This window comes from Stenella coeruleoalba, assembly GCF_951394435.1.
Source record: "Stenella coeruleoalba genome assembly, chromosome: 11".
Taxonomy (NCBI): domain Eukaryota; kingdom Metazoa; phylum Chordata; class Mammalia; order Artiodactyla; family Delphinidae; genus Stenella; species Stenella coeruleoalba.
Window position 1 is genome coordinate 11298390 of NC_137157.1, and position 25245 is coordinate 11323634.

At 51.9% G+C, this 25245-nt stretch overlaps 1 protein-coding gene across 2 annotated transcripts; it reads left to right on the plus strand.

The window, feature by feature from the left end:
• The first annotated feature begins 4707 nt into the window (after window positions 1-4707).
• On the plus strand, window positions 4708-24255 carry IFT27 (intraflagellar transport 27). Of its 2 annotated transcripts, XM_079937557.1 has the most exons (7): window positions 4708-5160; window positions 11989-12068; window positions 12396-12455; window positions 14057-14116; window positions 16104-16221; window positions 17234-17343; window positions 23656-24255. In XM_079937557.1, exons 1-7 carry the CDS (start codon window positions 5127-5129, stop codon window positions 23752-23754), a joined length of 561 nt encoding a protein of 186 aa, XP_079793683.1. In that variant the 5' UTR covers window positions 4708-5126; the 3' UTR covers window positions 23755-24255. The 2 variants fall into 2 exon arrangements, with proteins under 2 accessions (XP_079793683.1, XP_079793682.1); XM_079937556.1 differs by lacking the exon at window positions 23656-24255 and having other exon boundaries at window positions 17234-17883.
• Window positions 24256-25245: the final 990 nt, after the last annotated feature.

Consider the following 25245-nt stretch of genomic DNA (forward strand, 5'->3'; position numbering starts at 1 on the left):
CACCGAGCCGCAGCTCAGATGCACGCTGCTTGTCACGGCTGTCAGGAAGCATTCAACCCCAGGATGATTGAACATTCCCTGGAAATGACTTGTCAGGAGCTGCCTCTCCGCCTCCTTCTCACCCAAAGCCCTCGCTTCCCAATCAGCCCAAACAGCCTAGTCCCTGGCTTTGGGAAGCAGTGCTGTTAACCCCTCCTCCTCCACGGAGCCCTCAGGTCTGGAAGGTCTGGAAGGTCTGGAGGTTCTACGGGTTGGGAGCTGGCTGTGCAGTGCGGGGGAGGTGGGGGTGTGGAAGACCCAGGCATCAGGCTGCCCCCGTCCAAATGGCCACGGCACCCCTTCCAACAGTAAGCCTATTACCTGCACAAGAGTTGGTTCTAGAATCGGTGCTTGTTGGATGAATGAATGAATGACCAGAAGAGTAAACTCTATGAGATTCATTCATTCATTCAAAAATATTTCCTGAGCATCTCGCCATGCTGGGCACTGTCCCAGATGCTGGGAGGACAAAAGAGACCAAGTCGCTGTTCCCATGAAGCTTATCTTCTAGTGGAGGGAGACAGATACTAGATAAATAAACAAATTAATACGGAAAGTAATACCAGGTAGTGGTGGATACTATGAAGAGAGTAAAGTAAGACGAAGAGTTGAGTCTGACAGATTGGGGGCGATTCTTTCAACTGGATGCTTCGGAGGGCCTCTCCAAGGAGATGACATTTGAACAAAGAGCTGAAGGTCGTGAGAAAGTTGTGCAGTCATGGTGAGAACAGTAAGTGCAAAGGCCCTGAGGCAGGAGGGGTCTTGGGGAGTTTAAGAAATAGTAAAGCAACCAGAGAAAGTGGATAAAAGTGAGTCCTGGCAGGGACTTCCCTGGTGGTCCAGTGGTAAGAATCACCTTCCATGCAGGGTACACGGGTTCAATCCCTCCTTGTCAGGGAACGAAGATCCCACATGCCACGGGGCAGCCCGCGTGCCACAACTATTGAGCTGGTGAGCCTCAACTAGAGAGCCTGCGTGCCGCAAAGTACAGAGCCCATGCGCTCTGGAGCCCGCGTGCCACGACTAGAGAAGAGAAAACCCACACGACACAACTAGAGAGAAACCCGAGCGCCGCAACGAAGAGACCACGTTCCGGAATGGAAGCATCCTGCGTGCCTCAACAAAGACCCCATGTGCAGCAACTAAGGCTCGACCCAACCAAAAAAAAAAAAAAAGGAAAATAAATAAATATTTTTTTGTTAAAAAAGTGGGTCCTGGCATGACCTAAGAGCAGTGGTTCCCAAACATGGGCATGCATCTGAATCACCAGAAAATCTTATAAAAACACAGATCATGAGTTCCACCCCCAGAGCTCAGTTGGTCTGGGTGGGACCTGGGAATGTGCATTTCTAACAACTCACTGTGTGGTCCAGGCACCACAGAATAGAATGTTTTTTCTTAATGCAACTAGTCATTTCCTACTCAACCCTGACCACAAGCAGTCATAGATCATCACTGCTTGATTACCTGCCTCCCCACTGGGTTGGATACTCCCTGAGAACAGCCACTATGATGGTTCAGTCCCTGGTACTTAGTAAGTGGTACTCAAGAAAATCCTTGTTGAATGAATCCCTCAAAGAAGGTTTTAGGCCTTGCCTCACTTTCTTTTGCCATTCCGCTGTATATTTGGCTTCGAGCAAAGGCCTGGGTCAGACCCATCTCTTACAGTCTCCCATTCACACCTAAGACAAGAGAGTCACCTGCCATCCTCCAAATGCTCAACTCACCCTGACAACTCCATGCCTTTGCACGTGCTGTTCCATGTGCCCAGGAAGTCCCTTCCCCTGTCTCTGCCTCATAAATTCCTACCCACTTTTCAAGGCTCTCCTTCCAGAATATCTTTCCCAACTCCCTCTACCTAACCAGGGTTACGGGTGCTCCTTGGGGTCTTGTATCGATCCTTGTCAGAGGATTTGTTCACACATTTGTCTTTCTTGACTAAATGTCACAAACGGGCAGCCCCCAGAGTGAACAGGACAACAGACGTATTCTACGCAGCTGCGGTGTTTTAAATTGAAGTTTGTTGCCAAAATTTGAGAGGGGAATTCACACAAAAAAATCCAGATTCCTGGTTCCTCTAGAAAACGCAGGGTCCTGCGGCTCTGGGCCGGTACCCCCACGTGTCCATGGTCTGCCAGAGCTGCCTGGGGCTCTGTCACCTTCACTTCGTGGCTCCAGCGACTAGCTCAGGACCTGGCCTAGGGTAGGCACTCAAGGAAAGCTTATTAACAAAACAGGAAAGACTACATCAAGCAATGGAAAAAAAAACACCGGTTCCAAGATCAGGAGACCTGTGCTTGGTTCTGCTTCTAGCTGGCTTGTTGCACGAGCCTGGGCTCTCTGTGGGCCTCAGTTTCCCTACCTGTGAAATGAAAGGAATGACAGTTTCTACTTCCTAGAGTCATTGCATCCAACAAGAGAGAGGATGTGAAGGGTTTAGTACGCGCCTGGCATATCCAATGCTCAATCAGCAGGAGCTCTTAGTGCAGTGAACTCAATAAATATTTACTCTCTAGGATGGGAAGAAGTGCGAGGGAATTAGAAGCAGGAGAGGTTCCTGTCAGGGGCAGGAGCTTGATAGTCTACCTGCGTTCAATTCCCAGTTCTGCCCTTCACTAGCCTTGTGACCTTGGGCATTGGATTTCACCTCATTTGGGCCTCAGTCTCCCTGTTTATCAAACAGGGATGATGCAAGCCTCACGGGGGTTACTGTGACTATCAAATAAGCAGATGAATATTAAATTAATGAATTCTTTAAAGCAATCAGAATGAGGCCAGCACTCGGTGTGTGCTCAGCAAACGCCAGCTGTGTTATAGCTGCTCAGGGAGGGGTGAGACTAGAATTTCTCAAGGGCCCTCAGGGCTCCCAAACTCTCTGATCACCTAGAACCCAGTGACAGTCATGCTGCTTTCGTTTCGTCATCAGTGGTGTATAGAAGGCCCTTGGGATGGTGGAGTGAGGTAGTAGAATTCATCGTGTGGGGTTTACCACCTCTCTGGGAAGATCCAAAATGCTTACAATGGTGCTGACCAAAATCGCACACAGGAGCAGCAAGGAAAGGGCCAGAGCAGATGTGGTGCCGAGGAGGACAGCCCTAGGAGGGAGGTGCGATTATTACCACCCCCGCCCCTCGCAGATGAGGAAACTGAGGCTCCCAGATCTCAGCATCTGAGCCCCATGAGCTGCCTCAGGAGGGTGACTCACTCAAGAGGTCCTTTAAGGGATTGACAGGACAGAATGGAGGCGAAGGCAGGCAGAGAATGAATGAAGACCAGGCAGAGACTTCGTGACTCACCGAGGCCTGAGGTGTCTGAGACAGACTTGCCCGATGTCTCCAAAGAAGACAAGTAGGTAAGGGAAAGGCAGGAGACAGGTCTTAACCACACCACCAGGAATGACTGCCAAGGAAAGAAAATTCCAGACAACTCGCACTGTTTCACTCCCCATTCAAGGCTGAAGCATTCACAGCGATTTATAGAGCGTGTGTGTGTTCATTGCCCTGCACAAGGCTGGTGGCCAAATGAAAGGCATGTGATGGCGAATCCTGGGGGCAGGCGTCTTCCCTGAGGGGCTGCTCTTCCCTTCCGGCACCAGCCATCCCAGGGGAACCAGCGAGAGTGAGAAGAGGGGTGCATGCACCTGGCCAACATATGACAGTGATGGTAAACCCAATCTGTCCAGATAAATCTCTTCTCATTCATCCATTCGTCACCGTTGAGCTATGTCCCAGGCACCTACAGATGTTCTCTCTTCTAAGCCTCAGGACAACCTCAGAAGGTGGGTTCCACTAGCCCCTTTTAAAAATGAGGAACCAGGCTCAGGAGTGAGGTGACTTGCCCAGGTCAGGAAGACAGCAGTGACTGCAGACTGGGATTCCTGACCGCCAGCAAGAGGGGCCTCCCCGGAAAGTCCACAGATATATCCGGAGCCTCCCTGTGGGATGGGAAGTGTCCTGGAGGCTCGCTTTCATTCCGTATGTGGTATGTGACACACTGTCCATTTTACAAGAGGGGCTGGACTCAGAGGAAAGTACAGCCTCCAGTTCCTGAGTCCAACGACTCCTCTACATCCCTCACTTGTCTTTGTTCCACAGACGTCACTTTTAACACTTTCATATTTTACATTTTAAAGCGCATAATATCCCTGGGCTTTAAAAATCAGATTCCCCTGCGAGACTGATGCACCGTACGGCCGCCCTCCCCGGAATCTGGGACTTGGGGGAGCGACAAGAACCTCGGCAAAGTCAAACCAGCTCAAAGCTCCGCCTGGGCAACAGCACCTTGTCCACGGGGCAAGCGACGCTCCAGCCTCCCGCGCTCGCGACCGGCCCACTTCGTGGGCGAACCCACCTCTAGCAGGGCAGGAGGATACGACGAGTCCCCATTCCTCCCGAAGATGGTCCAAGCCAGTCTCTGGCCAATCAGAAAGCTTCTTTTAACACCGCCTCTGGATACACGACGTTGGAACTGCTTTTCCCTGAACTTTCAGGCTGTGCGGGGGCGGGAGGCGAAGATGATTGACATCTCCTACAACTATTAGTCAAGCGAGATAAGCTTGAAGAGCAGATACTACTACGAATTATCCTGCGAGGAAATGTTGTTAGCCACGCCCCCTCCTCCCACTGGTCTCCGTGAGCCTTCGGGGTGGGAGCTTTTGATGGCAGCCAATCGACGGTCAACGAGGAGGAGGACGACGATGAGGAGGCGGGGCAGGCGGGTTATGGTTTCCCGGAGAGCGCATCTGTCTCCGTGCTTGCGGCTGGAGGGTTGCTGGGTCACTATTCCCGGACCGCACTGCCAGGGGCTGGGCCGAGTACGAGAGCCGCATCGCCTCGCTGGCACCTTCCAGGCTGCCTTCTGAGGCCTTGAACCTGGCCCCATCTGGCGCTCCTGTGAGCCCCGCTGCGACCCTAGCGCCCGATATCCTCCCCGCGGGCTGTCCGGAGGGTCCAGGCCCCATTGTCCTTGTCCCCACCGCGGTCACAGGCCCCTTGAGCGCTAGCCCTCCCCACTCCCCTTCCCAGGCAGGGCCACCAACGCCTCCAGCAGCCGCTCTTCTGTCTGGTCCGTGGAGGTGGTTGGTTACCATGGTGAAGCTGGCAGCCAAATGCATCCTGGCAGGTGAGTCTGAAAACTTGCGGGTGAATACAGTCTCCGGAGTCCAGAGACTTCATAAATTGTCGAGAGCTTTTGTTCACGTAAATCGTCTACCCTCTTTCCCTTTCTGTCTCGCAAAGGCGAGTTAATGCAATTACTGATAGAGTAAATTTCATTAGGCGTGGAAGAATTATCTTCCAGAGCACATTGGTAGCTCCAGGTGGCTTCCTTCGCTCCCTGTCATACTCCGAGACCACCGTCACCAATTAGAGCTGTACTCAGGACGAGTAGACTTGTTAAGAAAATGAGGCTAAGCACACCATAAGCGCTTCAGCTAAACCAGGTGCTGTACCCCAAAGTTAGGCATCAGTGACTTTGGTGGTCTTTACTTATGGGATTTTTTTTCCTGACCCCAGTCTTATGCAGACAGGGATAGGAGACAGTAATGTACAGTTGACCAGAGTTTACAAAAACCTATGTGTGTTGACTTTAAGATCCAAAGTTACAGTGCTGCCTCATGGTCAGGAGGACATAAGTGTTGAATCCCCCAAAAGTGGGAATGTTTGTTTTGCTGACTGATACAGCCCAAGCACCCAGAACATATATGCAGAACATAGTAAGTGCTCAATAAATATTTGTCGAATGAATGCCTGTGTGGTATGCACACTGCTCATTTAGAAAAACATTTGCCTGCATTATGGACCTGGGACCACAGAGCACAGATGTACTTTCCTGAGTCCTTACTGCTTGTCAGGCTCGTGCATCTCATTTAATCTTGTCACAGTAGGTAGCACCCTGGGGTAAGTGCCGGATTGTTCTGACTTTACCGAGGCACTGAGGTGAAGTCTCTTGCCCAAGGTCACCCCCTAGCGAAGGAAGGTCATAGGCAGGATTTCAACCCCGAGATCGGCCTAAAATTCCTAACTTCCTACCTCCAAAATTCTTAACTTGTGTTACTGTGGAAACTTGTGACCTTTCTGGGTTTATCTGACCAGTTCAGGAAAGAAGCAGTGAGAAATTATGCAGAGGAAAAAGAGATCGCTTTTTTTGATTCCTCTCTTCCAGACCAAAAAGGATGGTATTTTTAATGACTTTTCCAATTTGGAAATAAAAGGGTCACACAGAAAGTTGACTGACCATAGTCAATCGTATCATAGTGAGCAAAAGAAATTAGTGGTTCTCAAGAGCAGTGTCTAGTTTCCAGAGCACCAGTGGGGGCAGTATTGTGTAACAAAATTAATTCTGCTGTTCCTCAGATTGGCTGTGTCCTCTTGGACAAAGCACTTCTCTGAGCCTCAGTTTCCTCATGGATAAGGTGGGATCGTTTTTCTCTGAAGTTAGATTTTTTTTTTTTCTAAATGGGCCTCTCTCTCTGACTATTCTTTCTCCTATTTCTTTTTTAAATCAACTCCCATCACGAGGCTGACTTACTGAGCACCATCTATGTGTCAGCACTGTGCTAGACCCTCACCACGGGTCATCTCAACAACCCTATGTGGTCAGGATTATTGTCATTCTCCTCTACAGATGGGGCAGCTGAGACCCAGAGAGGTTAGGACACTTGCCCTGGGTCACACAGCTGGATTTGGCTGAGCTGGGATCTAGATTCAGGTGATATGATTTCCAGGGCTTTGTTCTTAGCCCCACACTCTACCATCCTCAGGCCTCAACTCGAGACTCCTTGCCCTTCCTTATACCCATACCCTCAGGTACTAGTTTTACCTGATTTCATCCACTGCCTAGGAAGTCATTCCTGAACTCCAACCTAGCCCTCAATCTGAAGCCTCCTTTTGAGGCCCCAAGGGTATCTATCTCCTCTTGGAAGTTTTCAGGGGCCAAAAGACCCCAGCAGAATGAATCACTGCACACAGCCCTACCTCCACCACCCATCAAAACCTCGTTCTTCACCCCACCCTCACCACACAGGCCCCCTCACCGGCCAACTCTTTATTTTATCTTATTTTTTAAAACAAACACCACATTTTAAAAAATATTTATTTAATTTATTTATTTGGTTGTGCCAGGTCTTAGTGGCAGCAGGTGTGCTCCTTAGTTGCGGCTTGTGGGCTCCTTAGTTGCGGCACGTGTGCTCCTTAGTCGTGGATCACCGGCTCCTTAGTTGTGGCATGTGAATTCTTGGTTGCGGCATACATGTGGCATCTAGTTCCCTGACCAGGGATTGAACCCCGGGCCCCCTGCATTGGGAGCGCAACTCTTAACCGCTGCGCCACCAGGGAAGTCCCCCGACTGTTTAAAATGGAGTCAATCTGCCTTTTTTCTCTCACATAGCTAGTCACCGAGGGACCTGATAATTCAAGTGCTTATTCAGTCCACATATTTACTGAGCACCTAGTACGTGTGAGTTGCCACGCAAGGTGCACTGGGAGCACAAGGGTGAACCCGGCCAGCCCCCGCACTCAAGGAAGTGCTGAGCTGTGCATAATAGCTGATAACGCAAGAAACAGGAATCGAATGCCCTTTGATCCCAGAGAAATACCTCAAGGCACAGCTGCTAGTTGTTCTGATTCAGATGGAGAGAAAACAACACTTAACATTTATCTATATTTTATGTGCTTCCAAATCACGTAAATATTACTTAATATATATCAGGCACTGTACATGTTAACTCATTAAATCCTCATAACAATTCTATGAGATAGAAGCTGTTATCCCCATCTTGTGGATGTGGCAACTGAGGCCCAGAGAGATTACTGACCCAAGGTCATACAGCTCGTAAGCGATGGAGCTGTAGTCTGTGCCCTGAGTGCCATGCTGTACTTACTGCCTCTTGACATACATGGGGATGATAAACCTGACTCCCTGGAGGGCTGCTGTGATGTCAAGTCTCGTGCCACCAGCAGTGAGCGCACTAGCCATGCAGGTAAAGACAAAGGAGCGAGAAACGACCTTCAGAGGCTGGGCAGGAAGGCCATGTTGGAGCTTTGCCTGGCAGAGCCTGGGCAGGATTAGGATTTGGATTAGGGTGACCTGAAAGGAGGTTATCTTCGAGGAATTTTCAGGGATCAAGAGAACAGGACTGTAGAGCCCAGATTTTGTGTAAGGGATAGTCAGAGACAGAGTCGGAAGGTGGGGAGGGGCGTACAGCGGAAAGAATCCTTTGACAGGCTCTATGTGAGAGCGTCACCGGAGGAAAGCACTGTTTTATGAAGATCTGTCTGTTGATGCCAAGCTCAGGGTGGGTTAGAGCAGGGAGAAAAACAAAAAGGAGAGAGGGCCAGTTGGGAGGTGTTTTCAGTCCAGACCTAGTCAAGAAAACGGAAAATACATTAGGCATTTCAACAGAGAGAGTTTAATATATGGAATTGGTTCAGCGTGTGTCAGAGAACTGAAAAAGCCGGAAGACAACGTTGTGATGACACAGAATTGGTGGGTGGCGGTCAGGGTTGTCAGAAGCTTGAAGAAGAACCTCCCCCAACCCTGGGCTGGGATCCAGACCTCTGAGGAGGGGGCACTGCCTGGCTGGGGTGGTACCCAGTGTGTGATGCCAGCATGTGCCACCCATCACTAGGACCCATTGCCCACTGGCCAGGAGCTCAGCCCCATGTTTAGGGTGAGAAACCGCCAAACCAATTCCAGACCATCCTGAGGGTCTGTGTCTTGAGGCCACTCCTGGTACCAAGTGCTACACGAGGCAGGGTCCAGGCAAAAAGCTGCAACTACACAGGTATCTCAACAGTGAGGATTTAGTGTGGGGTGTTCATTAAACAGGTACTGGAGGACTGGAAAGACCAAAGGGGACAGTAAGGCAGCACGGAGAGTAACTGCAGGAAGGAGCCTCATCCCAGGGCTGGGGGACGAGAGGGAAGAGGGCAGGTTGTCAGAACCTCAGAGCGCAGGAGGGTGCTGGGAGCTGAGCCGCAGATCTCTGAGAAGGGGACGCTGCCCACTGACGTGGTGTCTCTGAGGCTGGTCCAGAAGTGCAAAAACACAAAACCCAGTTGGAGGCAGCGACTAACCTTTGCTGCAGGGTCAAGGCCATCAGTAGGATAACACTAAGAGAAACAGCAAAGCCGAGGGGAAGGAGCAAGTCCCCCCCCCCCCGCCCCCAGCCTTCCAGCCTTACTCTTGAACTCACATCGGCAGAGCCTGACGGGAAATCCCTGGCCAAAGAGAAACGTGTGCAGAGTCCCAGCTCCAGCGTCACAAGGCAGAGCATGGATGGGTGGGTTCGGAGCTGAGACAGGAGCCCAGGTTGAAGTTTGAGGTAACTAGGGCAGTGTTGGTCATGACAACGAAGGAGATGCGGGCTGGAGACACAGAGAATGATGTAAGGAAAGAAGAGGCTGACTGGACTTGGGAGGAAGGAAAAGGAGCCTTCAGAGGTGACCGTGGGTGAAGTCTGGGGACATCGAGGGTGGTGAAGAGAACAAGTAAGATAAATGGGCGAGACTGCTCGGGACCCAGCCTGGCTGTGGGCACTGAGATCCGGTGGGAAGCCTGACGTTCCAGTGGAAACACCCATAGGGTGTGGGAAACACGAAGCTTGGGAGAGGGATCCTGGCACGAGAAGTGACGGTCGAGGTAACGAGAGTAAGTGGGACCGAGTAGATGGGAACAGAGGACCAAGGACAGGCCCACAGGAGTGTCCACATCTGGGAGGCAGGCAGAGCAGCCGGAGGACCAGGCCGGTGCAGGGTCCCCGGGGCCAGAGGGCTGCCGGGGGCGGGATGCTGCTTCAGAGGCACTGGGGAGCGTGAGAGCTGAGGAAAAACCCCCGGGCTTGGCGACTATGAGGTCGCAGGTGACCTCGCATCGTGCCCTTGCAGATGGTACCCTCTCCAGCAAGCAGAGCACCCCGCCCCCGCCGTCACCCCTGGGCTCAGCCTCCTCCAGGGAAGTCCTCCCCGCTGACGAAAGCCCTCATCAGCTTCTCTCCTCCCCGCACCCTCAGACGCCTTGATTCTCAGCTTGTGCTCTTTGAATTTGCACTTGTCATCTTGTTGCCCTGCACATGTGTTTTATCAGTGGTCTCGCCTTCCTGGGCTCGCTCGGCTCCCTCCTCAGCCGACACAGGAGGTTTTCCAGAAGTGTGGGTGACTCTGACTGACAGTCGGAAGCAAGAGTTATGAAATTAACCGGAACAAATCTGTAGGGAATTTCACAAGCGGGAAGAGCCAGTTTCCAACCGGATTCAGAGGCAAAATTGAAGTCGGGAGGGTGGATGCAGTCATTGCACAAGATGTGCTCTGTTTGCCCTGAGATGGATGGGTACCCGGTGAAAGTCCAGCCCACGGTCCCCCCCGGTGTCCCGGAAGGCTGCGGGGATGAAGACCTGCAGGGGCAGTGTTAGAAATGGGTCAGAAGGGTCCCTGAGCTCTAGGAGAGGAGTGGGATCTGGCGGAGAGAGGGCCGTGTTGGAATCCTAGGCAGGTTACCCAACTTCTCTAAGCCTCAATATCTTCATCTGTCAAATGAGGTTAATGATAGTCCCCGGGGGGGCAGGGGGTGAAGGCTGGGACCTGGGGGCTGGGAAGGAGCGAATGAGATTGTATGAATGGGTCCATGACAGAGGCAAAGAGAAAAGCAAGACCTGACTAGCTCACTCAGACCTGGAGGAGTTAACGTGAAATGAAATGCCCCAAGTAGGCAAATAATTGTCTCCCAAGAGAAAATTATAGGTGAGAAAAGTCAAAACTGAAAAGTGAACAGGGCGGCAGGCTATCGAGGAGTCAAGTAAAGAGGCGAGTTGAAGCCGCCTGTAAAACGGGGTGAAGGTGAGACGATTGCATCGAGGGACGCAAGGCAGAAGGATGCGAGTGTGGTGATTTTGCTGAGGATCAAGGGGGTGAGAAAGCAGCAGACAGGTGTCCTGCCAGGGCGCTGGGTGATGGAGGGAGAATCAGTGTGAGACTCTCAAGGTGGAAAAGGTCTTGCAGATGAACACAGTGTGGTATCAAAGGAAGCCACGCAGAGCCACCGGTGGGGACGTGGGGAGAGTGCAGGAGAGTTAAGGATGGGCACGGAGAGCCTCCAGCACCCTTGGGGGCCCGGAGAGAACTCCAGAATAAATTGCCCCTGACCACCTTGTGAAAGGTCCAGGTCTCAGACTTGAAACTGTGACATAGATCTTTAGTTTCCAGGTACCAGTTTATGGGGCTCTCCAACAACAAAGGAAAGCCGAGAAGATGGAGCCGGTAGGTATGAGACGGGCTTAGAGGAACCAGTGGCTGTTGCCGATAGACTAAGAGGAGAGGCCCTGGGAAGATGGGCCTGCAGTGGTCGCAGATGGGTTACCAGGAGGTGGAGGTGGAAAATGTCACTTGGAAATGGGCTTCAGGATGGCAAATGTAGCCCCCGACGTTTTGTTTCTCCTAAATGTAGAAACCCACCCAACTCTCCCCCTCTCCCCCCAACCCCAGAAAAGTATGCAGGATTCTCAGGATGGACGCTGTAAACTCAAAGTGGTTCCATTAGAGAACTGAACCTGTAAGTCTGTACCTGGTCACACACTTCCTTACCTTCAAGACTTCAAAGTAATTTCAAGTTTGAAAGGGACAGGTTTTCCCCGTCGGGTGTGTTTCAGTGGAAGAGTGTCAGTTCTATTTCCAATGCTCAGAAGCCCTCCTTCAGCTCTGTTACCTTCTGGGTGGGCTTCTGTAGATGAAAGGATTAGCCCGGAAGAAAAGAGACTGGCCATCATGGGTTTGGAAGATCGGTCTCACAGACCCGCTGCCCTGCCAGCGACCCCGGAGCAAGTTCCCTTGAGAATCAATCACCTTTTCCCTGAGAACTCATTGAGGTTTTCGGTTTCTAGACCAGTGTTCTGGAATGGGAGAGCCTCCAGTCAGCTTAGGATGAAAGCGGTGTTTTTCTTCTACTCTGATCTCACAGGAGACCCAACCGTGGGCAAGACCGCCCTGGCCCAGATCTTCCGCAGCGACGGAGCCCATTTCCAGAAGAACTACACCCTGGTGAGATGTGGGCATCATAGGCCTGGCGGGGGCTTAAAGACAAGTGATCAGATAACCCTGGGGCAGCGACTTTCCAAATGTCCTTAAGAAGCCCTAAGAGGCCTGACCGTACGGCCATAAGCCACGGGGCACGGGGCAGTGTGTGGAGCAGACTGGCCGGTGGTTGGCTGGTCACCGTGTACAGCTCGCTCGTGGGCAGGGGGTTGGACGAGACTAGGGCGTCTCTGACTTCCACACCAGAAGTGAGTCCAGAGCACAGACACTTGAGCCGGAGACATGCATCCCCTTGGGACCCCTGACGTGCGTGTTCTCCCTTTTCCTCCACAGACAACAGGGGTGGATCTGGTGGTGAAGACGGTGCCAGTCCCTGACACAGGGGACAGTGTGGTGAGTGGTGCCCTCGCCCCAAGGGGGCTCAGTGCTGCCCCAGCTGCGCCCGAGGGCTCCGTGGTCACGGAGCGAGGCAATGCTGTCACCAGGGCAGTGATTTCCTCAGTTCTTGCCTTCTCAAGGGAGAGATTTCAGTCGAAAGACATAGAATGGTTTTAAGTACTGAGAGTTTTCTGAAGCAGAGCAAGAGTACACTCCCAAGAACGAATGAGAGTGGGCTGTCTGGAAACCAGAAGCAGCCCGCGGTGGGGTAGGGTTGGGCTTTTGAGAGTGGTGGTCCCTCCCTGTGTCCTGCATCATTTGACTGACAAGTTGATTGACAGCTTTAGGTTCCGTAACTTTTCTCCTAGTGCACAGGCGCTTGCGCACGACCACCCAAACCGCAATGTTAATGTATTACAAATACGGCATAATGAACCCCAGGTTACCTTGAGGCACCTTTTAGGTCTTGGTGCACCTGCACCGACCTGTGCTGGTAGGTTTATCTTGCTTGGTCCTGATAAGGCTGGTGGTCCTTGACTAGAAGAGGGAGGATCTCTAGGTGGGTTCTGATCACTAGTGTCCAGGTTGGGGAGGGAAAGATGACCCTGTCCAGGATGGGGCAAGACCCACTCATGTCTGACTAGCTACCTGAAAGTGCCAGGACTTGGCCTAGACTTGTCTGAGCATTCAGGAACAGGCTGGGGGGAACACGGGAAGCATTGTATGGAAGGGATGAGGAAGAAGACGTGAGGAAGACTGGGCTCTGGGTCTTACCCTCAGAACTGACCGAGTATTGAGGTTCCTAACCTGGGTCCCTCTGTGGGAAGCCTCGACCCTTGAAATTGAATTGCAAGATGCTAGGTTTGCATGTGCTTTTCTGGAGAGAAGCCTTGAGAATTGCTAGATTCTTAAAGAGGTCCATGAGCAAAAAGCAATTTTAAGTACCCTGGATACAGTGAGAAGGGGTAAGATGAATGCACCGACAGCCAATGTGCAAAGCAGAGGAGGTCGCTGACCTTCAGACGGCATGAGCCAGAGGCCCGAGCCAGCAGGAAATTAACGGGGAACTTAGGGCAGACTTCCTGGAATGGCAGCATTGGGGAGGGGCTCTCACCTGGGCCGGTGAAGGTTCGGACACGGGCAGGGAGGGTCATCCTTCGCCCTCTGCTAGAATCACACCTCAGCCACCCAGAACCATGACAGACTGTCCTGCTTTAAATGCCTTCCCCAGGCCTCCTCGGTGACCTCCTTTAGAAAGGATCGTTTTAAGATTTGAAAATCAATTTCGTTAACAAAGTGCAGAATGCCCTTTTGGAAAACAGAGCGCTTGTCAGCCTGTCTAGCATTCTGTTCTGCCAGGTGGGAAGTCGGCTTGTTCCTGGTATTTTTGCACTCGGGGTTAGGAGGGGTGAGATGCCGCCCAGAAAGAGCCAGTTGGGGTGGGAGACCGTTGCTCCTCCTCCCACCGTCTTCCTCGTGCCTCGGACACAAGACAAATGTGTGTGCATGTGCGCATGCGTGTGTCACCCCGAAGGTGCGCCGGGAGTCCTAGCGGGGATTTGTAGACGGGTTTCCCCACGTGCAGGCTTTCCTGGGACCTGTCTTTCTGATTCCAGGAACTCTTCATTCTTGACTCGGCCGGCAAGGAGCTGTTTTCTGAAATGCTGGATAAACTGGCAAGTAGGATTCAGTCTTTTTCCTATCACCACCACCTCCCGCCAAAGGTTTGCCCCTTAACAATGCCCTCACAGGAATTTCACTTCACTGCAGCCACCAGGAGAAGCTACCATGGCAACATCCTGTAAGGGGCATTCCTCCCAGCCTTGGGGTTGGGGGCCCCTTGGCAGGTAGGAGCAGCTCTTGCATGTGATTCGTGATTGCTTCCCCCCCCCCCGGCCCTGGAATGGCTGACTCCCAATGCACCAGAGCTGTGCACCTCGGTCCTCGCAGCCCCCCACTCCGGGGCCTCCCTTCTCTGGAGCAACCCCCTCCTGGGGGTGTTCTTTCAGCCCTCCTCTGCCTCCTGGGTCTGGAGCAAAGATTTCCTTCCCCGCTAGGGGGTGCCCTAGAGGCCCCACAGTGAGGCTTACCTTCCCAGCCCACCCCCTGGTCCCACCTAGGATTGCTCTGGGACCTGCCCCTGCTGCCCCCAGGCTCTTCCAGCCCGCACAGCCTTCCTCTTAGGACCCAGCTTGCTGTACCTTCCAAGGTAACGGTTCCGCTAATGTGGGCCAGTGAGCTACTTAGAAGGTTTGAGGTCTCCAGAGCCCTCCCCTGCCTTTCCAAGAACAGCTACATTTTAATAGAAACTGTTTGCTGCCACCCTTTTTTTTCGCCTAAGAGAAATAGATCTAATGATGGTAATTTCACACAGGGCTGGCCTCACACGTCAGTTCTTGGTGTTTTCCCACGCGGCTCCCTTGTACGCTGTCCGGCGCTGCCCCGCGGAGGAGATGATGTGTCTGGACAAGTCAGGGTCACACGCTGCCCAGGCTGGGTCCCCTCACTGGGGCCTGGAGGAAGGAGGTCTCTCCTGCTTGTGCACAGGGGTGGTCAGTGTGACTCTAGCTAGAGCTCTGTGGTCTGTGGAGTGAAGGTGTGAAGGGATCATCAATTTAATCCAAGCTCCTCCCATCCCAGGCACCTCCAGGAGGGGAGGCAGTGTTGCCTCAGGGGCAGGAGGGTGAGGCCTCCAGAGCCAGTTCTGGGCTGGCCTTCCAAGGACAGCTGGAGGGAAAAGGATTCTCCCTCACACCCTGGGAGGTGACAACACCCCAGAGATGAACCAGCCTCTAATTGTGCAGGATGGGGGTCCCCAGAGACCGGGGCATCGCCAAGAGTCACACGCACCAGGACTAGCCTCACAGCCTATCAGGGCTGCCCCGCGGCCCCGTGCCAGGCAGCAGGATGGCCCAGGGGTCTGAGCAGCCCCTGAAGGCGCCAGCCCCTGAGAGCATAGCACTGGTTCTTCATTGGAACAGCGAACCCTGTGCAGTTGCTGGTCTGGTTTGGATTAGGGCTGATACACTGCAGGAGAAGCAGAAAGTGCCCTTTGCCTTTTGAAAAGCCGGCCCTTATTAGGAAAATGTACGCAAACCAGCTTCCAGTGAGTGGCTAATGAAAAAAGGATGCTCTTTCAGGCCTGCAAAGCAGAAAACATATCACCTTGCGTAATAGTGGGCCCTCCATGAGAATGAGTAGAAGAATGAGTTAATGGAACCGGGGCAGGCAAAGCGTTTCTGGGTAGAGAAAAGCCTCAGCCCCACCCTGGTGTTTAAAGCCCGTGTGACTTGGGCAAGTCAGTTGCCCTCTCTGAACTCAGTTTCTTCAGCTACACAGTAGGGATCTTCAGACCAGCCCTGCAAAGCTGGGAGGTTTCACGATGATGCCCAGAACGCCCGGCACGGATGCGAGCGCTCACCCTCACCGTCACCATCCCAGACCTAGGCCTTCCCCGCCACTTCGCCCAGCCCTCCCGCTCATTCCTGTGGGTGAATCGTTTTCTTCTGTGGATGTGGCTCTGTTTTCTGATTCACATCCCCTTTAGAATTTTTCACTTCCCTCTGCCCACGTGTCCCTTCCCTTAGAAGGCCACATTTCCTCCCAGTCTAGAAGTCACTTTCACTGTCAGTGACGTGTCGCCATCCTGTCCCCCTTGCACAGTGGGAGAGTCCCAACGTCTTGTGTCTCGTCTACGACGTGACCAACGAGCAGTCCTTCACCAACTGCAGCAAGTGGCTGGAGAAGGCTCGGTCACAGATGCCAGGCGCCACCCTCCCAGGTACGAGCTGCAGGCATCCGGGGTTGCCAGCAGCACCTCTGACCTTCAAGTTCAAGAGCACAAGATCACTGCAGAAATGGCTGTGGGTGCAGGAAAAGGGTGCCCTGGTCTTTGAGTGTGATGGTCTAGACCGTACCCTGACTCTGCCTCGGCAACCACGGAAACCTCAGTGAGTTGCCCCACCTCTGTGAGTCTGTAAAATGGGCCTGCTGACGCCCCCCAGCAGGGTTATGGGGTGACTCAAGATAATGAGGGGGAAGGTGCTGTGATAGGAATATGAGTTGTTATTTCCGGAAAGCTAACCCCAGGGAAGCAGTCCTCATTTTCTCCTGTATGTGGGGCACCAGTAAACATGCAAGGCCCGTTTTCACTTCTGAATGCTCTCAATCAGTTTATTTTTCATCCCTATGTGAGATCAACAAATTCTCCTCATTAGAGACCAGGGAAAGCGATCTCCAGAGACAGGCTCAAAAATTAGCCGCAGCGGATGCAGCTGGCAACAGAACCAAATTACCTCTGAATGCCTGACTCTGAGCCCAGCCCTCAGATTAGCGTTAATGACCGTTTTGAAAGTTTGCTCCATGTGCGAGAAGTGATCGCAAATGCTCACATCAGTTTGGTCCTCGCCTTCACGGTTTGCAGCCTTAGGGAGAGGAGGCGGACAGGTACCCAGGAGGTCTAGCGGAGGGGCTGAGCGAAAGCTGCAGGTGCAAAGGGCCGGCCTCCCGCTCCGCTGCGGCCCTCGGGGGAGAGGAGGCGGACAGGTACCCAGGAGGTCTAGCGGAGGGGCTGAGCGAAAGCTGCAGGTGCAAAGGGCCGGCCTTCCGCTCCGCTGCGGCCCTCGGGGGCCGGTGCGGGGTCTCCGGTCGTGCTCATCACCTCGGATCAGGGAGCCTCTCTCAGATGAGGTTTTACACACCTCAGAACTAGGCTGCTTGCTCTTTTCTCTCTCCAGCTGTCCTCCCAGACGGCCACGGTTAAATGCGACGCTCCGATTGTTTCTCTCGAGCAGGTGTACTGGTGGGGAACAAGACAGACCTGGCCAGCAGGCGAGTGGTGGAGTCGGCCCAGACCCGGGCATGGGCACTGGGCCAAGGCCTGGAATGTTTTGAAACGTCCGTGGTAAGTATTTCCGCCTGCACCGTAGCCAAGTCTGGAGCGACCTCGGCTGGAAGCGGTTTCTCACATGACCTCCCATGCATCGAGTTGTTAGTCCACCATATGCAGAGCCTAATTCGGAGCTGATGTTTACACCCTTAGCCCAAGATCTCTTCTCAGTAGAGCAGGAGTCACTCGTGGGTTACAAACAAGCAGATCAGCCAGCCAGCCGGCCCTGGGAAAAGCTGCATCTCAATCAGGAAGAAACACAAGTGTGTTGTGTTCAGTTACAGGGACACTTGATGTGGGCATGAGACGTCTTGGGTTACAGTGTTGTTGGCACATTATTTCATAGACTCTCAAAAGCAGCCCCATGATCCAGGAGCTGGCCCCCGTTCCCCACTTTGTGTTGGGGTGAAGTGACTGGCCCGTGAGTCACGTTGACTCACGAAGGGTTGAGCCAGGACGAGGATCCCTGACTTCTGGTTCCCGTGCTCCCTGCCCCCACCGTGCCGCAGCCCCAGGGTGACACCAGGCCATAGAGTGTCTCTGGTATATTCAGCAAGAGCCCTTGGGAAGGGGGACGGTCAGAGGGATTTGTTCCCGGCCCCTTCAGTACCCGATAAGCATGATTTGGGCATGTTCACAGTACTGTGGGAAGCTCCCTCCTATGTGGGGAGTTCTGAGGTCCCAGCCTCCCTGCAGCCAGGGTGCAGGCACGTGACCCAGGCTACACCAATCAGAAACACTCGTGTGCTACTATGGAAGGGGCGTGACCCAGGCTACACCAATCAGAAACACTCGTGTGCTACTATGGAAGGGGCGTGACCCAGGCTACACCAATCAGAAACACTCGTGTGCTACTATGGAAGTGGGTCAAGAGAAGACACCCCCCCCGTGGGAGCCGCCCAGAAACGCCCACTTCAGAGCCAGCAGGGACCAAGGTGCCAGCTGCAGTGCCCCTTCCTGGGGTCGCTGGGGAGACTTGCCATGTCTGGCGCAGCCTGAAACGTCCATGGTGGTAACGTGGACTTCATTCCTGGCCTTGTGGCCTCCGGCCCCGACTGATTCCTTGGTCCTCCCGGAGAGTCAGTGGGCTACTTAACAAATAGCCCTGAGGTCGTTTTCTACTCAAACTCCCCTTAAGCTACAGGCACCCTTGTTGTCGCATCTGTGAAATTTGACAAATGCTGCTATTCAGTTGCCGTATGGACGTGAATTTCTCAAACCCCCTCAAAGCGGCATGTTTCCTTAAGGAAAGTAGCGAGTGCAGGCAGGTGCTCTGACCTCCGATGGTGAATAGCGGGACTAGCTGTGGGCCGCTCGGGGTGTTACTTAACCTGTTGGTGCCTCAGTTTCCTCACCTATAAAGTAGGGATAGTAAAATATATCCCTCATTGAGTAATAGATATGGGAACTAAGTCAGATGGTGAATATGAAAGTGCTTAGCACGAGGTCTGAGGCATCGTAAATGCTCAGTCAATGTTAGCTTTTTTAAATATAAATATTCCCTCTAGTAATCTCATTTATGCTATTATTACTCACTAAATCCTTGTATTCCTAGATTGTGCAGAGATAAATGTCAGTTTTGCCTCTGGTCCAACGATCACAAATGCTAAATTAGTGAAGTTCCAATTAGCAGGCTTTTACTATATAGAGGGTTGCCCGTCTCTTATGCAGGACACCTCTGAGCAAAGCAGTGAGCTGTACCACCCACAGCAAACATTATCTTCCTATTCCGTCCTCCTCCATTCACATTTATGAAGTTGCCTCCTTACCCCAATATCCCACGTTCCCTGGAACTCTTGACGGAACTCAGAAATTAACACCCACTCCCAACACTTCCATCACCAAAGGCCACTGGGCTGCATGTTTAAAGTCTGGTTAGGTGTTTGCCACTACACGATTGCAACGGGAGGGTATAAATGATGTCTGACGAGGCTGCAGTTAAGCACTTGGTATTAACTGTGCGGGTTAACTAGTCGCCCCCTGAGTTGATGGGGGCGACTAAGCACCACCCGGCAGCTCGGTTAAGAAAGCTGTAATTAAAAAGGAGATATAACCAAATGCCATTTGAAACGCAGCCAAGTCCTGACACCAAGCCCATCTCCTCCTCTCTTTCTAAATGCAGCCATAATTGTCCTGCAGACCTAAAGGAGGTACCTACATGGCCATTTGACTTTCTTTTTTCTTTATAATTCCGTCCCCAGAACATACTCATTTTTAAACTGGAGGTTTTGTACCCTTTGACCACTTTCACCCGTTTCTCCCACCCCCGTCCCCACCGCCCCTGGCAACCACCAGTCTACTCTCTGTTTCTGAGTTTGTTTTTTCTTAGATTCCACACATAAGTGAGAACATAACAATATTTATCTTTCTCGGCTGGCTTATTTCACTTAACATAATATCCTCAGGGTTCATCCACGTCGTCACAAGTGGCAGGATTTCCATCTTTTTTATGGCTGAATAGTATTCATGTGTGTGTGTGTGTACCACATTGTCTTTATCCATTCATTCATCAGTGTACACTCAGGTTGTTTCCATGTCTTGACTACTGTCATGACTATTCTCTTGGCAGTGAAGATGGGGATGCAGCTCTCTCTCCAAGGAAGTGATTTCGTTTCCTTTGGTTACACACTCAGAAGTGGGATTGCCGGGTCATATGGCAGCTCTATTTTTAATTTTTGAGGAACCTCCATACTGTTTTCCATAGTGGCTGCACCAATTTTCATACCCACCAACAGTGCACAAGGGTTCCCTTTTCTCCACATCCTTACCAACACTTACCTCTTGTCTTTTTGATGATAGCCATGCTCACAGGTGTGAGGTGACATCTCATTGTGGTTGATTTGCATTTCCCTGACGGTTAATAATTATGAGTACCTTTTCAGGTACTTGTTGGCCGTTCAAGTATCTTCTTTGTAAAAATATCTGTTATTCGTCTTTGCCCATTTTTTAATCAGAGTATTTGTGTTTTTGCTGTTGAGTTGCACAAATTCCTTGTATGTTTTGGATATCAACCCCTTATCAGATGTGTGGTTTGCAAATATTTTCTCTCATTCTGCAGGTTGCCTTTTCATTTTGTTGATGGTTTCCTTTGCTGTGCAGAAGCTTTCTGGTTGGTGTAGTCCCACTTATTGATTTATACTTTTGTTGCTTGTGCTTTTGTTGTCATATTCATAAAATTATTGCCAAAACTACTGACAAGGATCTTTTCCCAATGTTTTCTTCTAGGAGTTTTTTTGGTTTCAGGTCTTAAGTTCAACTGTTTGATCCATTTTGAGTTAATTTCTGGGAGGTGTAAAATAGGAATCCAGTGTCATCCTTTTGCATGTGAATATCCAGTTTTCCCAGCACCATTTATTGAAGAGATTATCTTTTCTCCATTGAGTATTCCTGACTCCACTGTCAAATATTAGATGACCATATATGTGGGGCAATTATTTCTGGGCTCTCAATTCTGTTCCATTGGTCTTCGTGTCTGTTTTTATGCCAGGACCGTATTGTTTTGATTATTATAGCTTTGTAATAGGGTTTGAAATCCAAAAATGTGATGCCTCCAACTTTGTTCTCTTTCAGGATTACTTTGGCTATTCGAGGTCTCTGTGGTTTCTCTTTGACTTTCTAACACCCCTCAATATTTGGCATTTTCACACCAAAAAATTTAAGAGCATTTCTTTAAATAGCAGTTAAAATGCACTGTTTATTACTGCAAGAAGTTGGACAGTATTAAATAAAAGCGAGTTCAGGGAAGATCCATAGGGATGGCTTCCCTTGCAGGAAGGTGAGGGGAAGGGAACTGAGGTTTGTTGAGCACCTACTGTGTGCTAAGTGTCTTGCACGCATTATCTATTTAGGCTTCCAGCAGTCCTGCTGCTATCTGTATCTCACTGATGACAAACAGACTCAGAAAGACTGTGTTGCTTTCCCTGGTTGCCCAGCTAATGAGCAGTGGAACCAGAACTAGAACACAGGCCAGCCTGTCCAGCTCGATAACCTTCTAGAAGGGGCTCTGGCCTCCCACAGAGCCTACTTTGGGAGTCTCAGGGGCAGAATTCTAGGCCAGATTAAGCACTAGTCTGAGCCTGCTCTGAAGATTCTTCACGCAGAGCAGACCTACTCTACAGCTGTCAAACGATGTCAGCAAGATTATGATTCATCATTTAACAAAAGCATTCCTATCATTAGCAAGCCCTCCTAATGCATTTGGAAAACGGTTCTGTTTACATCTGCTATTTCAGGAGCACTCCATGTGTATAAAGAGACTTGCCTCCATTGAATCCCCTACTTTTTATGTTGCGTTCTCCGAAGATCTGGCTTTCAAGAGCTTTCAGACTCAGTTAGAAATCCTTGTGCATGTGCCTTGCAGTCCTCATTCTCTTCCCATTCAATGCTTAACTATACTTGCAACTGACGTAACGTTTTGCTATTTGACTTTGGCGTAGCCTAGGACGTTATGCTCTGTACAGTCAAAAGTGTCTTGCAAATATAACTGAGTTATTCTTCTTACGTCCTGCTGAAGAGTGACAGCCTCCCGGTCCTTGGCAGTCATGAGTTGAGTATAGACACTCGTCTGGGCCACCAGCTGTCCTCTCATTTCTCAGCACCCTCTCAGCACTGCCGCCTCTGGTTCTGCTCTTGGTGACTTCTCTCCTCCACCCTTGGGACAGGAAGTCCGGTAACTTTCTGCAGGAACTGTTTTCCTTTTGCGCGCTTCTGTCACCCCAGCTGGCAGAGTGAAAAGGCTGCTCTTCTCAAATTTGGGGCATCTGAATTCTAGACTGGGCTCTGCGTAAAACAGCTGGGCCACTGTACCCCTGGGCCCCAGGCTGCTGTCTATAAAACAAAGGCACTGAGCTTGACGACTTCGTTCCATCCTTTGGTTTGGAAATCCTTCCGTTTTGTTGGGGATATTTCATTACCTCTTATCAAGGCTGCACTTTTGCCCCCAGCTACGGATTGTTTGAAAATCCATACACACAGGTTCTTGTGCATTCATAGTTTGAGCTACTGTCTTGAAAGTAGTGGGTGCTTTCTTCTGCCAACTTATTTCTTTAAAAAAATTGAAAATACCCGTGGATGCGCACATAGAGAGTGAGAAACGATAGCTAAGTGGAGAGGGTACCATTTTCTTTCTCCCAGAGCCTGTCAGGCTCACCCTATAGGGCTGGTTCTTCCTACCAGATGAAGAAAACCTAGGGCAAGTTCCAGAACTTTTCTGATCTCTCTCAGATAATAAAAACATCCTTTAGTCACCTTTAGTCACAAAATTATTCATTATTTCACTTATTAAAATGCCCAGTGCTGAGTGACTGTCAGAATTCGTAAAGTCAGCTTCGCCTCCTGAGCCTGCTGTGGGAAGCAGGGCCAGGCTGCTGCATCTGTGTTTCTGGACCTGTGCTTCCCCACCAGCTCACTTCTGCTGGGACCTGCTGTGGCCCCTCTGGACTTGCCAGGTGTCACAGATGCCCTCCCTGCGCCCATCAGGGGCGCTTTCTCACCTGCGGCTTCCACCTCACAGGTGACACCTCCTCAGGCTAGGACACCTCCTCACCTTTCCTGTGACCTCAATTCCAGGCCGTCCATTCTTGTTGGGAGCCATCACCCTCCTGGAGGCTGTCCCCGCGGAGTCCCTTTAAGACAGCTCCAGGCTGGGCTTCCGCTGGGCCCGCCGCTGGTCCAGGGAAGCGTTGCTGCAGCCCCAGTTTGACAGAGGAGGCATTGCAGGCCATCCCCAGTCTGCCCTCTCCTGCTTGGCCATCCAGACAGCCAACCCCAGCCTCACCCTGATGCTTCCCAGGCCCGGGTCCAGCACTGGCCTGAGTCCCCGGGCTGCAGGCTTCCTCTTGGGACCCTCCCACTGACCTCAGGATGAGGGAGAAGCGCCCGCATCCTGGGGGAAATGCCACAGCGCTCCCCGACCTCCATCCTGTCTGCTCCTCCCTCCAGAGTGTGGAGGTCCTTGCCATCGGTTGTTTTGCTTTGACCTTTGGGGCCTCAGTCAAAACTAAGCAAGAAAGAGTCTCATTTTAACATCCTGTCACACACAGAGTGAGAGTGGCTAAAAGTACAGGCTCTGCAGGAACAGGTCTAGGTTCAGACCCAGCCCCATCACGGGCAAGTGTGTGGTTTTCGGCACGTGACCTCAACCTCTCCACGTCTCAGTTTCCTTCTTGTAAAACGGGAGGAATGGTAGTAGCTGCCCTGAGTGGTGGGGGTGGTGGGAAGGAGAAGTTGGGGCAGAGGGCGGAGCACCTGGCAGGAGGGAAGAGCGGGCGATGCCAGCTCTCTGTGACAGTCCTAAAACCAACCGACTTCTTCAATTTGTCTCTCCAGAAGGAGATGGAAAACTACAAAGCCCCCTTCCACTACCTGGCCAAGCAGTTTCACCACCTGTACCGGGAGAAGCTGGAGGTTTTCCAGGCGCTGGTGTGAGGGAATGGCTGGACCATTCCCTGCGCTGGAACCTGGCCGCGGGCTCCGTCTCCTCGGGAGATGGGAGAAGATAGAGTGGCCTGAGCCCTTCCAATCTATCGTGACAGCTCTAAATAAAATGAGAAAAATGGAGAAGCAGCAGCTCATTCCGCTCTTGGTCGGGGCAGCCCTGGTGCCCCTTTACACTTTGGCTGCTGCTTCCAGAGCAGCCTCCAGTGGTGGGAGCTGGTGCTTGTGACAGTGGGTGTCCTGCCCTGCCCGAAGGACCTCCCCGCAAGAGCCCACCCCATGCCGTAGTTGAGGTGCTCAGCTTGGAATCTGCCACGTGGCCAGGGGGCTGATGGCCCTCTCCTTATTCTAGCAGATTGGACTTTGCTGCCTGTTCCGCTGTCCACCTTGCTCCTCAGCCAGAGCTCCCTGGTGATGGCTACTGTCCCTGGCAAAAACAGTGCCCCCTGCCGGCTGCCCTGGGTGCCTCTTCTTGATAAAGACCCAGCCCCTCCCAGCTGCCGGGAACCCTGAGCTTGGCACCCAGGGAGCCAAGAACAAGGCCACTTTCCTTTAATGACCCTCCTCTCAGCAAGCCGGGAAGCGGTCATAATTCTTTGCACTGAGCTTGACTGTTTTCCATCCTGTCTCTGCTGCCAGATTAATCTTCCTAAAACGCCACTTTCATCATTTCACTCCCCTGATTGAAGACCCGTAGAAGTTCCTCGTCGCCCCTTACATCAGGGCTGCAGGCCGAGGTCTGGCATTGACTGTCACCCTCACCCGGGGGTCTCGGCTTCTTTCAGCTCCAGGGCCCCAGAGGGTCATCACCCTCTTTCAGTCGCCCTCTTGGTGGGAGTGGGGGTGCCGTGCAGGGTGCTGGCTTTGGCGGTAGGCAGATTCTGGGTCTGTCCCAGTGATAGCAGTCATAATGGAAATTAACTCTGGTTCCTGTTTATGACCTGCCATGTCTCTACATGAGCTGAGCACGTTACACGTATCAGCTAATTTAATCCTTACAACGTGGAGTCTCGCCGTCCCACTTTTACAACTGAGGAACCAGAGTCAGGATCATGGACGCCAGAGCCCGGCCCACAGCCGCCGCCTCCCTGCGTCCGCCTGAGCTTGGCCGGGAGGAAGTGGAGGTGGTGGCTCGGTCGCCCCTCGAGGTCACTGTGAGAAGTGAGATAACACGTGAAGGGCGTCGGCCACGTATCGACCACCTCAGGCCCCTCCCATCCCCCCTCCTGTTACTTCTCAACACAAACTCACTGTAGCCACAGCCATCTTCCCAGTGAGTCATTTCTTTCGGAAGATAGGGGCCTGCAATTTGCCGGGCATTTTCCTAGGCACTGGTCACGTCAAGCTGTGGGTCTCTGGGCCCGTGTTCCGGAAGGGAAGATCTACAATAAACAACCAAGGAGACACGGAGGGGACATTTCCAGTTGCCCCAGAATTGGTTACCGGGACCCAAGGCTGTGGCCAAAGAGATGCTAAGAAACC